The following is a 16,574-nucleotide window of genomic DNA, read 5'->3' on the forward strand; positions in this document are numbered from 1 at the left end:
AACTGCTTAGTGGACACATTATGGCCTACAGTCCTTGAGTCTGGCAATCAGATACACAAACATACAGATTTAATAGTCAGTGCAGAGTGTAATCTTGGGTGAACCAGTACTACTATACTGTATGTAAAGATGTACCTTAATGGTTGAAGTTCCTGACTACCTTGTGTGCCTGCTATGGCTGACAGTACTCAAGTCCAGTCCAGATGAAAGCACTCTATTTAATTACAGTTTGGATTATACACTCCTACAGAGCAAAGAACCTAAGGTTTAGGGTCAGTGTGTAAAGCAAAGCATTTTACATGATATTACAATGGTGAACACTATCCCAAAGAGGCTTACAGGTACAGAGCCATAGTGCAATTATATCAGACAATATACTATACAAATAGAGCTCAGGAACATTGACTCGCTTGAAGTCACAGTCTGTCAGGTACTGGTTTGGGCCATGACTTCATATACTGTATATTCTGTTCTGTACTTGTAATATCTCAATTGCATTATTACCGTATATTGTATTGAGGATTACTTGTGTTCTGTTCTATGTATTGTACTGTATTGTATTTATCCCCTTTTTTTGACACCCACTGCACACCTAACCGACCTGGAAAGGGGTCTCTCTTTGAACTGCTTTTCCAAGGTTTCTTCCATTTTTTCCCTTAAAAGGGTTTTTTTTGGGAGTTTTTCCTTTTCTTCTTAGAGAGTCAAGGCCGGGGGCTGTCAAAAGGCAGGGCCTGTTAAAGCCCATTGTGGCACTCCTTGTGTGATTTTGGGCTATTCAACAAATAAACTGTATTGTATTGTATTGTATTGTATTGTATTGTATTGTATTGTATTGTATTGTATTGTATTGTATATCGTACCTTTATGCAGTAAACAACAAGCCAATCAGCTTACACGTATGAAGCAACAATGCCACTATATAAATATTTTTAATTTTTAAGGCTGGATAAGGGTAGAGCATTCCCACCCTTTTATGATCACCAGCACTGCAATTGAAAGAAGTTAATAATAATAATAATAATGATGATGCATTTTCTTTATAGGGCACTTTACATTAGCAGTAAATCTCAAAGTGCTACATAAAAAGTTTAAACAAAGGCAAAGCAAGATAAAAACAGAGATAAAACAACAATAATTATAGCATTCTTGTTAATAAGTTTTCCTAAATAGAAAAGTCTTTAGCTGTTTTTCAAAACATCTCACAATCTGCTGTGTTCTTAGGCTCTCTGGTAGGGCATTCCAGAGCCGTGGAGCAGCGGCTGCAAAGGCTCGGTCACCCATTGTATGAAGTTTGGTCACAGGGGGGTGAAGGCGATAGGTTTCTTGCAGTGCATTGTAGTATAAGGAGTTCCTTGAGATATTGTGGAGCATTTTCAAGGATACACTGGTGAGTAAACAAACAGAGTTTGTATTCGATACGGAGATGGATAGGGAGCCAATGAAGTGACTGAAGGATTGGTGAAATGTGTTCATATTTCCGCACCCTCATCAAGATTCTTGCAGCACTATTTTGAATTAGTTGGAGCTTTTGAAGGCTCTTGCTGGGTATCCCGAAGAGGAGTGCATTACAATAGTCTAGCCTGGATGAGACAAAGGCATGAACCAGTTTTTCAGCATCACAGGGGGAGAGGTAGGGACGGAGTTTGGCTATGTTTCGGAGATGAAGGAATGCAATTTTACAAAGGTGATGGACATGTGTATTAAATGACAGATGGGAGTTAACTTAGGCAAAGGGAAATGCAGATAACAAGTGCTTATCTACACATTCATCTAACACCGACAGAATTCAGTGTGAACAGCAGATTTATGACAACAATCTCAGCTCACACAGAAATTGCAAATCTTTATCTTTTTCAGTCGATGAGAAAAAGCTAATTCCCAATGCTTTTATTCCATCACTTATCCCTTTTTATTATTTTCTTTTATTATTATGCTCCTTTAAGCATATCTTTCCTCTCTTTTTTCATAGTTTAGGATTAAGAGTCAAGATTGATTTCTAATGCTAATATTAACCTTTAGCCATCTCTCCTTAGTGCTATTGACCTGTGATGAGTCTCATCATTACAGTCGATTAGTTCTGGGCAAACAGAGTGTTCCTGTAGCACTCACTGAGAAATTATCATAGGGCTAGTAACATTTATGTCTGGAAAGATGGCTCTTATCTCACCTCACGTATCCATTCTGCTGGGGTAATGGGTCATAGCTTATTTTAAAAGAAATGCTCAGCCTAATAGTTTGACTTTTGGGAATGCTTACCTGAAAGATCTCTGCCAACACCTAGAGCAAGTCCATCTTTAATCCAGAGCACAATGCCATGATATCCTGGAATGGAGCAGGGCAGAGTTACAGGCTGACCAGCGACCACCACCAAGTCCTGAGGCTGTTGGGAGAACATGGCCACCACACCTGAAGGGAAAGAAGAGATGACAAAAATGTCAACAGGATGGAGAGACTTCAAAAGTAAGCAATGCTTGAACAAGAAGAGAGGTCTTTTTGAAAATGACTTGGTGCTACTTGATTATACTACTTTATTGTAAATATTTTATAGATAGATAGATAGATAGATAGATAGATAGATAGATAGATAGATAGATAGACAGACAGACAGACAGACAGACAGACAGACAGACAGACAGACAGACAGATAGATAGATAGATAGATAGATAGATAGATAGATAGATAGATAGATAGATAGATAGATAGATAGATAGATAGATAGATAGATAGATTGGGACATGTGAAGAAAAGCAAAGCAGGAGGTTAGAAATTCATGCAGATGTGGAGAAGATGCAAACTCCACAGTGCCACAGTACTGCAATGATAGATAGATAGATAGATAGATAGATAGATAGATAGATAGATAGATAGATAGATAGATAGATAGATAGATAGATAGATAGATAGATAGATAGATAGATAGATAGATAGATAGATAGATAGATAGATAGATAGATAGATAGATAGATAGATAGATAGATAGATAGATAGATAGATAGATAGATAGAATAAAATGCATTGCCTCAAGCACCAAGAAAACTCTTGTGTTCACCTTCAAAACTCATTCCTTTTACTTTCTCTCCCTCTACTCTGCCCGCACAAACTCACCAAGTGAGCCTTGTCCTAATTGACACCTTAACAGTAAGCAAAGGGTATTGGAAGAAGTGGAAGAAAACCAGGGCAGAGGCAGAACACAGATACTCCACACTAACAATATTCACGCATAGAACTCAAACCCAGGACTCTTCTTTTATTAATAAGCAGGGCTGCCCAATGCATCAACCTATTTGCTTGCATAAGTCACAACTTGTCCCTTTGGTCTAACTGTTTGTGCCATTATTTAAATGTATCAAGTTTACTTATTTTCGCAGACCTTTTCATTAAATATCCCATGTGTCCCAATAACAACAGTTTTACTTTGTAACATAAGCAAATCGCAATGCTTTAGGATTTGGAAAGAATTGCAGAAATGTTAGGTAGCTGTTACTTTAATATAGCCTCAGAAATTAATGTGTCTCCTGCCAAGAGTCCACGTGCACTTTAAAGAGCCACCGGGTGCATTAGAGCAAGCAGTCAGAGCCAGTCTGTTGCAGCAGTCTCGGAGGCTTCCATGTAACGGATGCTTATTTGCATGTCATGCAGGGTTTCACGGAGATTACAAAGAATTATGATGGTGTTTAGAAAGTGATCCACAGCTGGTTTTGTAAAGGGTTTTTAAAAGTGCATGCTAATCCATTCAAATGAAGTGCTGGCAGACCCTCGTCAGATTTTCACTTGATAATGTATGGATGTGACTGCTGCGGGGGCTCCCGCTGTTGCTGTCTAGCGATCAGTGCTGAGAGAAGGGCAGCGGGTGGGGATAAAGATGTGCAGTAAATCCATTTCAGCTACACACGAAAAATCAGTTTCAATTCACAATTCATGGTAGTGAGAATAAAAAGCTCCATGAAATGGGAGATGTACAGTACTTGTTCAAAGGCAATTTTGATTACCCAGTAATATTCACCCATTATCTCCACTCAATGATGAAAATAAAATCTTCAGGTGTAATTTCTCTGTTCTCTTTTTTTGATCTGGACTTATTATTTGTTGATTTAATTGGCTTAATGATTTTTAATTGATGCATGTGTCTATATTTCCAGGATGGCATTGTGATTAGTACTGCTGTCTAACAGATTTACCAGCTTGGTTCATATACTGTGCCTTGTTGTTGTCTCTGTGGGAATGTGTGTTCTCCCCTTGTCTGTGTGTGTTTTTTTTACCAGTTTTCTGGTTTTCTCCTAAATGCTTTTAGACATGTGAGTGTTAAATTGATCCCATGTGGTGAGTGGATAAGTGGATCCAGAAATGGACTGCCACCTTCTCCAAAGTTGGTTCCTGTCTATGTGCCCAGGACTACCAGGATAGGTTTTGCCTCCAGTGAACTTGAATTAAGTTAAAAGAACTTAAGAATATAATATGGATATTTCAAAGAAAAGTATAAAACAGCATTGACCATTATACTGTTGTTATATCTTACAATGCATTATCTATCTATCTATCTATCTATCTATCTATCTATCTATCTATCTATCTATCTATCTATCTATCTATCTATCTATCTATCTATCTATCTATCTATCTATCTATCTATCTATCTATCTATCTATCTATCTATCTATCTATCTATCTATCTATCTATCTATCTATCTATCTATCTATCTATCATGGGAAGTGACTGAACATGAACTTATCTGCAGATCTCTGGAGCTGAGAAGCTGAAGAACTAATCACTGGGTTAACAATCAGTCCAAGACAGTTACAGAGAGAGTTAAGAAAATAAAATAACAGCCACAAGACTAGAATATTCTGGGCACCATGAGAAGAGAAGCATATACAGTATGTAGTTGTGTCGCTTATAGGGAAAATGTTATAAACAATATTAACTCATTCTTGCTTATCATGGAGCTAGAAAGTATTGTCATGTTACATGTTGGTTGGACATGCAAATAAGAATGTCACTGTACTTTATCCATATACTTCTACTACTTCTACTACTATTACTACTTCTACTACTACTACTACTACTACTACTACTACTACTACTACTACTACTACTACTACTAAGAAGATCTAATTTTTTGTTAGTACCACTGGTGCAGAAACACTAAATATGAAGAGACCATTCTTGCAGTTTGTTAGCATACATAACTCTGGATGCCTCAAAGTGTGTTTGCTTTTTCTTATGAGAATGATCCAGAAGTCAGTGACCACATGACCACAGCTCAGGAGGTCAATATGACATCCAGCAAGAATCCACAAGAGATTGAGCTAGGACCATCCAATTAAAGGGGGGGCTTTAAAAGGAAGACCTCTGCCCACATTTTATCCAGATGACCTGGGTCCACACAAAGAAACAACAGAAAGTGAGACTTCCCATTAAAAAGAAGACTTTGAATTGTTCTGCTTGAGCATTATTAACTTTTAATAAGTCTTATAGGTTGTCATCAGTGTAGTGGAACAAAATAAATCTCTTTGGTTTTGTTTTAATAATGTATTGGGTGTGGCATAATTTTCTGCTTCTAACACTATACAGTACATAACACAACAATATAGAATGTTAAACAATTACAAAAAATAATAAATATCCAGAAATACATAATAGTTCAAGTTAAAAATATAACTAATTGGTATAAACACATAGCGTGTACCAAACAGAAGACGTGTCCAGCAGACAATACAGGTAACTGACCAGCAAAATGGCAGATGGGAGTGCAATCTGAATGTAGTACAGGTGATCCTGTTATTGAGTGTTGGTCAGTAGTCAAGCAGAAGACTGGATGGCAGTTGACAGTTAGATGGCAGGTGTAGAAACTGTTTGAGAGTTTGCTGTGCTGGAACTGAATGCTACAGTATCACTTGCAGGTAGGCAAGAGGGGCACACAGCTTGTTTGTGGTGTATTCTTCAGATGTGTTTTGTCACAAACTCCCAGTGTTGATGGGTGTATGGCTCCAGTGATAAGCTCTGCTACTTTGTAGTATTGGGCATCAGGCAGGAACCTGCTCAAATGATTACCTGATTCATTTTCAGTAGCAATGCTGGATATTTCATTACAACTGTTTTTTGTAAAAGGAACCTTAGACAGAAAACTGGCATGCTGACTAATTGAATTGTTGTTATTTACAGTAATTGTTCATCCATCCAGTGGATGCAGGTTCCACTTTGAAGAACTGCTGAAAACTTCATATGGTGCCATTCTATCTCAGGGCACACTCACATATGCTGTCATCAGCTAACCTAACCTGCATGTCTTGGGCAAAAGAAAAAAAAACATTTGGACATGGGGAAAACATACAGACTTTACATAGACATCAGCCAGGATGTGAAATATGAAACCAGGAGACAGCAGAAATTATCCCAGAATTAATTCATAACACTAACAAGCACAATATACAATGCAAACTATTGCATCAAACTGCAGATTGTATTATAGTGTTGGCTGTAAAAGTAACCATTTAATATTCTTCTTCTTTCGGCTGCTCCCATTAGGGTTTCCACAGTGGATAATCTTTTTCCATATCTTTCTATCTTCTGCATCTTGTTCTGTGACACCCATCACCTGCATGTTTTCTCTCACCACATCCATAAACCTTCTCTTAGGCCTTCCTTTTTTCCTTTTGCCTGGCAGGTCTATCTTTAACATCCTTCTCCCAACATACCCAGCTTCTCTCATCTGCACATGTCCAAACCAACGCAATCTCGCCTCTCTGACTTTGTCTCCCAACTGTCCAACTTGAGCTGACCCTCTAATGTACTCATTTCTCATCCTATCCATCCTTGTCACACCCAATGCAAATCTTAACATTTAAAATTTTCTACCTCCAGCTCTGTCTCCTGCTTTCTGGTCAGTGCCACAGTCTCCAAACCATATAATATAGCTGGTCTCACTACCGACCTGCAGACCTTCCCTTTCACTCTTGCTGATAACTGTCTGTCACAAATCACTCCTGACACTCTTCTCCACCCACTCCACCCTGCCTGCACTCTCTTTTTCACCTCTCTTTCACACACCTTGTTACTATGTATTGTTGATCCCAAGTATTTAAACTCAACCACCTTTGACAACTCTACTCCATACATCTTCACCATTCCACTGACCTCCCTGTCATTTACACACATGTATTCTGTCTTGTTCCTACTGACCTTCATTCATCTCCTCTCCAAACCATATCTTCCCCACTCCAGGGTCTCCTCAACCTGCTCCCTACTCTCACTACAGATCACAATGTCATCAACCTGTCCATCACCATTGCAAATAAGAAAGGGCTCAGAGCCGATCCCTGATGTAATCCCACCTCCACATTGAATGCATCTGACACTCCTACCACAGACCTCACCACTGTCACACTTCCCTCGTACATATCTGTACAAGTCTTACGTACTTCTCTGCCACTCCCGACTTCCTCTTACAATACCACAACTCCTCTTGAGGCACCCTGTTATATGCTTTCACCAGGTCCATAAAGACGCAATGCAACTCCTTCTGGCCTTCTCTATACTTCTCTATCAACACCCTCAGAGCAAACATTGCATCTATGGTGCTCTTTCTTGGCATGAAACTAACTATTTACTATTTAAGTAACTATTTAATATAAAGCTTGACTAATTGAGTGAGTGATTAGCTGAGTGATTAATTTTTACTTCAGTACTGCACAGTGCTTAATTCTATACAGTACTTGTTTATGATTGCACAATGTTAAATAAATACAGCCAGTCAGTCATTATCCAACCCGCTATATCCTAACACAGGGTCACAGGAGTCTGCTGGAGCCAATCCCAGCCAGCACAGGGCACAAGGCAGGAACAAATCCCCGAGCAGGGCGCCAGCCCACCACAGGGCACACACACACACACACACACACACACACCAAGCACACAGTAGGGACAATTTAGGAACGCCAATGCACCTAACCCGCATGTCTTTGGACTGTCTTGGAAACCAGAGCACCTGGAGGAAAACCACGCAGACACGGGGAGAACATGCAAACTCCACGAAGGGAGGACCCGGGAAGCGAACCCAGGTCTCCTAACTACGAGGCAGCAGTGCTACCACTGAGCCACCCTGTAAATAAATACAAACTTACTGATTAACATGGCATCATTAGACACTTTGTAAATGTAGACTACAGATGAAATACCTGTAGGTGCTAAACAAAGTAAGGATTTGTGAACTAACTGGTCGAGCTCAGTCACGACAACACAATAACTCAGGCACAATTCTTGCACAAACGCCAAAAGATGATACGTACGTGAAATAAAACATTTTTTGATTGACAATTCTGTGAATGTCTTGGTAAAATGCTTTTTTAGTGCTTCCATCTGTTTTTACATGTGTTCTCATATAAAGCGAAAAGCACCTGCTGCGATGGCCATGTCTGTCTATCTGACTGTCCATCTGTTTGACTGCATGAAACAACTTGGCTCCCAGTGCACTGAGTTTGTTGAAATTTGGCACACTTATCCTTCACTGCTGGGAAAGTTCCATTTTCATATTTGAGAGAGGATCTCAAATATAGCATGCTGTAAATTGTTGTGAAAATTCAAACCCTTCCATTGAAAAGAATTTGGCGAATTTTCAAACTTATGTGTCTTAAAACTGAGAAACATTCTGTGCGACTTCAATTACAGATTAGTCTCTGTTTTTTTTAAAAAAATCACCTTTAGAGAGGTTATGTCTGCTTGTACATTTTCTATAATTTTTCCTTTTGCTTGTCCGACGGCCGCTCTTGATGACAAATTGGATCCCTAACACAAGTTAGTCAAATGCCAGAAGAGGCACATGAAAACCACTTCTCCTGCTGCTTGAGATAAGCTAACTGCAAAAAACAAAAAGTGACTTATCTAGAAATGAATATAAGAGGACAGGACAGCATTGCTTTGAAAGCATACAATGATCAAATATGTATTCAGAATTTTAGTAAAACTAAAACCACCTTCAAGGCTCCATTATCTCTACATCATAATAATTCAGCATTTCTCTCACACCATAATTCACTCATCCATTCTGATTCCACTCAGTCCAAATCAGACCTGCTCTCCGGCAAGGTACAAAGCAGACAGCGATTTTGTCTTTACACTTCATCAGGGATTCTTAAGTCTTCATCAGGTGTGACTTCAAAAAATGTTATGTGTAAGAAAGTTGAGCTACAATTAGTCGGAGATCTTTAACAAGGAAAAATCTAAAAAAAGGATGTCAATCGATAGCATTTTTACATCCCTTGAATTGGAATCTGCTGTCTGTGAAAGCTATTCAGCCACCACAAGCGTTTTTGAGCTACAGTTTTAACTACATGATATGATAAAGTACTGTTAAAAACCACATATGTAATGTAGTCTACGAATGCATATAATTGCATTACATTATCACTGTTATTTTTGAATATGACTCATTGTTACAAAAATATTTAATTAAGAAAAATGTGATAAATGCAATGAAGTAAATACAAAAACTGAAAATGTTCCAACTTTCAAATCAGTTAACTAAGTCTGTAAGAGTGAGATCCTTTAAATTAATGTTAATGGTTTATTTAGTGTAGTTTGTATTTAGTTTGAACTTGAATATAATGTAGCTTTAACATAAATAATGGAAGATTCTGTTCCACGCCTAATAAGGTAAAGATAATGGAATGTTCTTAATGTTAGCTCCATTAGTAGTCCAATAGTATAGCTATTAGACTGAAGTTGGACAGCTAGAACTGTTAGGGCTCGTTTATACTTCACGCTCAGAATGCATATGTGAATGCGTCATGGCTGACACACGTTCCCAATGTCCATTTGACACGTCCTCTGAGCACGTTCTCAGAAATTACAGCAACACGTGCGCGAGTTGCAATTCCAGCAAAAAGTTGGGGGGGCACAGTGTGTTCAAGTTGGAATGTGACATCAGAGTCTCTGTTTACTATCTACATGTTCCAGAAAGTCGCTTTGAGGATCCTACGGGATCGATGTGCCTGCTTCGATGTTTGATGAATGGTTTGATGTGGTGAAGCAAAATGTCGACATACAAATAATTCGTGGTGCTTATATATAGTGTTGCATACTCCCCATCGTAATGGCACGATACATTTAAAAAATCTCACATACAATCATCTGTGCCGTCTTTTTTTTTTTGCACCTTCATAACAGCAACAGAATGTACAGCACTGTATTTGAGCCACATAGAAAAAAATTAAGGACACAATGAAAGGTGTATTTTGTACTTTAATCTCGAAATGATCACTTTAATCTTGTAGTTTACTTTATCATTAAAGTAGACCGTCGTAAACGTCATCTTAAAACCGACGCAGTTGTTAATCGCTACGAGCTTCTGCGGCTTCTTCCTGAACTGACAGCAGCGGCAAGCAACAATAGATCAACATACAGAACACATTAAATTTGTGATATTACAAATCTGCACATTTAGAATCCTTAGATTTATACTTGATATCACTTTCGTGATGAAATGCATTAAAGTATATTTGTTACATTTTACAGATAAATCGTTCATTAAATTTAAATAATGAATACTGTTAATAATTACAGTAATCCCTCATCCATCGCGGGGGTTGCGTTCCAGAGCCACCCGCAAAATAAGAAAATCCGCGAAGTAGAAACCATATGTTTATATGGTTATTTTTATATTGTCATGCTTGGGTCACAGATTTGCGCAGAAACACAGGAGGTTGTAGAGAGACAGGAACGTTATTCAAACACTGCAAACAAACATTTGTCTCTTTTTCAAAAGTTTAAACTGTGCTCCATGACAAGACAGAGATGACAGTTCAGTCTCACAATTAAAAGAATGCAAACATATCTTCCTCTTCAAAGGAGCAAACAAATCAATAGGGCTGTTTGGCTTTTAAGTATGCGAAGCACTGCGGCACAAAGCTGTTGAAGGCGGCAGCTCACACCCCCTCCGTCAGGAGCAGAGAGAGAGAGAGACAGATAAAAAAATCAATACGTGCCCTTTGTGCTTTTAAGTATGCGAAGCACCATTCAGCATGTCGTTTCAGGAAGCAGCTGCAGCTGCACAAAAGATAGCAACGTGAAGATAATCTTTCAGCATTTTTAGATGAGCGTCCGTATCGTCTAGGTGTGCGAACAGCCCCCCTGCTCACACCCCCCTACGTCAGCGCAAGAGAGAGAGAGAGAAAGTAAGTTGGGTAGCTTCTCAGCCATCTGCCAATAGCGTCCCTTGTATGAAATCAACTGGGCAAACCAACTGAGGAAGCATGTACCAGAAATTAAAAGACCCATTGTCCGCAGAAACCCGCGAAGCAGCGAAAAATCCGCGATATATATTTAAATATGCTTACATATAAAATCCGCGATGGAGTGAAGCCGCGAAAGGCGAAGCGCGATATAGCGAGGGATTACTGTACACACATAAGGGTGACACGGTGGCGGGGCAGTAGCACTGCTGTCTTGCAAGGAGTCATGTTGTTGGTGTTCCCTGCCTGGAGTTTACATGTTTTCCTGCTTAGTTTCCACAGTGTGCTCTGGTTTCCTTTCAAAGAATATTTAGATTTGGGGATTTGGTGAGGCTAAAGGGATGCTAGTATATGTGAGTGCTTGTGTTCACCTTGCGATGAGCTGATACCCCGTCCAGGGATTGTTCGTCCAGGGATTGTTTCTGCCTCGTGCCCAATGCTGGCTGGAATTGGTGCATCCCTGGATTGATGGATTTAATCATTAAACATCCTTTTCAGAGATATTGTGGCAAGGTGTCCTCAGAATTTAATGGAAGTTTCAGGCAATTCACAACAGAGTGAAGCCAAACGTTTTCTCACCGTGATGATATCTCGCAATGCCATCTGGTGGAATCTTCCAGATTTACGTAAAGTACATGCGGAAGTATGAACAGTAAATCGCTTGTGTAGCAGTAGCGTCCACTGAAGCATGCGTCGCGTTGCATTGCGTGAACTATAAACCTGGCCTTAGTCAGATAGACATTGAGGGCATATAGTTTTCTGACTGTTATGTACGTAGGTCAAATGTAGGCCCTAGTGTAGGTGATAACAGATAGAAACCATAAGAAATGCCACTTAGATACATGCTATAAACAAGAAGTTTCCTTTTTTCCCTTTTATTGTGTATTGTCAACCTTTTTCCTTATTTTTACATGAAATGTCTGCTTTGAATTTCACTAAAATCCTTATAGCAAAGACACTTGGACAGTGGAGCTGTTTTTGTACAACGAATCCTACTACTGCTCCATTGCCTTTCTTTTAGCTGCATTTGAAGTATTTTGAACTATTTGGAAACCCTCGAGAAATGCAGTTTACAAAGTCATCAAACAGATCTGAATGTTAAGCATTTTCTTGATCCAGTTCAGGGTCCCAAAGGCTACAGCACACCAAGCCTGCTGATCATCTGTCAGTCCATCTGTAGTCTCACCAGGGCCACAGGTAACTGGAGCTTATTGTGTCAAGCAGGAGCCAAACCTGGCCAGGATATCACAGAGCAGACTCTTTTATACAGAAACAGTTTAATGTGGCCACCTAACCAAACACATACATCTTTGGGAAGTACCTGGAGATGGAGCACCAGGCCATAAAAGAAGATGGATTTATTTTGAAGTGCAATAGCCTGAAAATTATTTTTTGATAGCGCTGACTGTAATGGGAGCTATATAAAAATGATTGAATTATTAATTCATTACTTTTCAATTTTGATGCTGTAGGGCATTTATTTAAAAAGAAGACGCTGAAAAGAAGCCAACAGAGTGTGAAATCAGCGCTCAGCACTGGCACCGCTTTGTACAGTACTGGAACAATGTTTGCCATCAAGAGTTGTGTCTCTCCTCGAACGCTCGCTGAGTGTTTGCTCAGACTTGCGTGGCAGCTAAGCTCATTAAAGTCTATTACATGGAACAAACGATCCGTGCACGCCGAGTGTTTTGGGTGTGCGCAAGATACTGAGCAATTGTGTGTGCGGGAGGAGGGAAGGAGTCAGGGGGCTTGAATTAAAATCAAAATTATTAAGATGATCTCGTTCAGTTTTTAATTATTTTCATTTCCAGATTCATTTGCATTTTTTGTGGAATAAATTATCCTCCTCCTTCAATCCCCCGTTGCAGTAACAAATTAGTCAGATTTTGATTATTTTCTCGGAGATTCTTATATTCTCTTCTCTCCCCTCCCTGCTGTGCCAGGTCTTCCACTCTCCTGTGATTATTGCTACACCACTACGTGTAATTATTCTGATTATTGCCAAGGGCTAATTATAAAGAGAAATAGAAGTTTCTTCAAGTGCTTATACAAATAGTAACACTTCCCATTATTAATAGTGATTCTAAATGTTAAAAATAAAAAAATACATATTCACTACTGGTCAAAGGTTTTAGAACACTACAGTTTTTCAAGTATTTCATCATATTTAATCAGCTGAAATGTAATGAATGACCTGAAATAGTGGATAGGTAAACAGTAAACTGTCAAAGGTGGTTTAAACTGAAAGTTTAGGATAGCAAAAAATGAAAACAAGGAAATATCAGGACATTACGACATGGGCCTTCTTCAGGAAACAAATAACAGGTTACAATGTGCTGATGTTCTGCAACAATTAAAGTAAATTAAGCCTGGCAATTTGCACAGGTGTCCCAACTTCTGTTGATTACTTCAAAACCCTCTGTCCATCCATCTTAAAGCAGAGTTGATACAGACGGTGTTACTACACAGGCCTTTCATTTAGGGAAATTGCAAAAAATAATAATCAATGTCTGCGGTGGGTTGGCACCCTGCCCAGGATTGTTTCCTGCCTTGTGCCCTCTGTTGGCTGGGATTGGCTCCAGCAGACCCCCGTGACCCTGTGTTCGGATTCAGCGGGTTGGACAATGGATGGATGGATGGCTGAATAATCAATGTGTCAGTGAGTACAGTGGTGTCCTACACAATCCAAAGGCAATTAGAAACTAGAACAAACTCTGATAGGAAGATATGGCAGACCAAAAGTCACAACCCAGTTAGAAGACAAGTTTCTGAGGGTCACCACCTTGCACAACGGCTTCAAGCACTGCTTAACATTGGTCGAAAAAAGCAAGTCTCCGTTTATTTTGTGAAGAGGAGACTTTGTGGTGCAGGTTTTGAATAGCAAGTGACAGTAAGAACGCCATTCCTTAAAGGACAAAATAGGGCCTTGAAATACTGGCTGCGGACCACTACTGCAGTGTATATATATATATAGCAATGGACAGCTGGGATTCTAACTAGGCCAGGACGCCTCAATAACCGAATGACCAGGGAAAGCAGCTTACATGGGGCAATACCTCCACCGAGACAACAGAGGGAAGCCCCCCTGGCTTGCTACAGTGCTATAGCACCAGTGTATTCCATAGTACCCGAGTAAAATTTCAGTTTTCAGCCATCAACTGGAGTACTAGCAGTGTGCCCTGGTTACTAACGGGTTATTTCACACACTGGTGACAAGGGCTGTGGTTGGCAAAGTGGAAACTTAATGATAACCGGTGAGTGTGAGTTGTTCTTTTGTAACATATTTCTCTTGTCTTACTGCCTCTGCCGTGATTACTGAGAAGGGATATGTGTAGGATTAAAGTGGACTGAAGTTGTAAAGGAACACATTCCCAAGGAGTACATAGCCCTGTTGGATACACTTTTCCCACTATAAACCTACCATAAAATTGCACAGCTGTGTCCCTTATACACTATGCATCCTGACATAGTGAAATGGCTAATAAACAGCTCAGTACAGCAATGATATACAGTAAATCCCAGTACCAATATGAGGTGTCATAATGACTATTGTGAGAGACAGGATTCATAACACGGAGTAAATAAAAAAATAAATGCAATTTGAAAATTATCTGGTAACTGCTACAGATGGAATCTGACAAAATATAACACATTCCTGATGTATTACGGGTATTTTCAACACATGCAGCACAGTGATCTGCCGTAAATCTAGTTGAAGCCAAGGTCCAATGGATATGGATGCTTCGCTGCGGGATTGCACCACTGATGAACAAAGCGGCATAGCGACGGAGTGAAACCAACTGATATTTACTGTATGTTGACTTAGTATGGAAGCGAAAACAGTACAACTCAGGAAATAGTTAATGAATGGGTAGAAAGGTTTAAAGTGGGAAGCACAAGTGTAACTGATGAAGCTCGATATGGATGACCATCAACGTCGCACACACAAACACACATCAAAATGGTGAATGCTTTCAACAGAGAAGACAGATTACGTTGTCTGTGTTGCTAGACATTTGGATATCAGTCATGGAAGTGCACATGCCATTGTGCATGATGAGTTGGGGTACTGTAAAGTGGCACAACAGGGGTACCCAAACAGTATACCATCCTTTGGTGAATTTCAGCAGGTTTCACTGTCTCTGTTCAAAGAAATCTGACTATGGTATGTTCATCAATGATGCAAATCCAAAGTGGAGCGTCCATGTTGATCTGACATTGGCTTCAACTTTATAAACAGCAGAGCCTTGTGTTGTGTGCTTTCAAAATACCCAGATTCAAACGTGCTGTATTGCTTCAGGTTCTGTTTAAGGCAGTGACGGTGTAATTTTCAAATTTCCTTTACTTTCTTACCCTTGTAACCACTAGATAGTAAGTGAGATCAGCTGCCTATGGGTTGGCTTGTTCTTTACTAACTCACAGCATCTACTATAGCTGGTTGTCATAACATTGTCAGGTTTTAGCTGTCCCTGGGGACTCATTAAAGTTAACAGTCTGACACAGTCATTCACTTGGTGCCCCTAATTACGCTGTATTTACGATGTAATTACCTGTTTAAATAACTTGGTCTTATTACCTTGTACTTTCTGTGTAATACAGTGTAACACTATAATTAAGTACTCAGTTATTTCACAGTTTGTGTAAGTACGTATGTATATAAATTGTGGCATAACAATTACAAGTGAGTGTTTAACCACAGGCGGCACGGTGGCGCAGTGGGTAGCGCTGCTGCCTCGCAGTTGGGAGATCTGGGGACCTGGGTTCGCTTCCCGGGTCCTCCCTGCGTGGAGTTTGCATGTTCTATCTGTTTCTGTGTGGGTTTCCTCCGGGCACTCCGGTTTCCTCCCACAGTCCAAAGACATGCAGGTTAGGTGGATTGGCGATTCTAAATTGGCCCTAGTGTGTGCTTGGTGTGTTTGTGTGTGTCCTGCGGTGGGTTGGCACCCTGCCTGGGATTGGTTCCTGTGTTGGCTGGGATTGGCTCCAGCAGACCCCCGTGACCCTGTGTTCTGATTCAGCGGGTTGGAAAATAGATGGATGGATGGATGTTTAACCACAGCATTACATTGTGTTACATAGTTAATACAAGGTAATAACACCTAGTTAATCTGTAATTATACAGATAAATACATGGTAAGTACAGCGTAATTAGGGACACCTAATATAAAGTGATACAGTGGGATTAGTCTCTGACATCATAAAGTAGGAATTGGACACAAATATGCAAGTAAAATCCGCTGTTTAAAGAAACACGAAAGCCCCTTTGTGACTCATGAAATCACTTGAAGAAAAAAATCATCTTTGGTCTTTTAAATTCTTAAAATAAGCATAAATCGTTTAAACCATT

At 39.7% G+C, this 16,574-nt stretch overlaps 1 protein-coding gene across 4 annotated transcripts in view; it reads right to left on the reverse strand.

Annotated features, from left to right (window-relative positions):
• kirrel3b (kirre like nephrin family adhesion molecule 3b) overlaps positions 1 to 16,574 on the reverse strand; it is a 971,552-nt gene that overhangs the window by 355,317 nt on the left and 599,661 nt on the right. For all 4 annotated transcript variants that reach the window (XM_028810345.2, XM_051932391.1, XM_051932392.1 and 1 more), the window contains exon 2: positions 2,257 to 2,406. In XM_028810345.2, coding sequence (XP_028666178.1) covers positions 2,257 to 2,406 — 150 coding nt within the window. The remainder of the gene's footprint in view (positions 1 to 2,256; positions 2,407 to 16,574) is intronic.

The sequence above is a fragment of the Erpetoichthys calabaricus genome, chromosome 9, assembly GCF_900747795.2.
Source record: "Erpetoichthys calabaricus chromosome 9, fErpCal1.3, whole genome shotgun sequence".
NCBI lineage: Eukaryota > Metazoa > Chordata > Cladistia > Polypteriformes > Polypteridae > Erpetoichthys > Erpetoichthys calabaricus.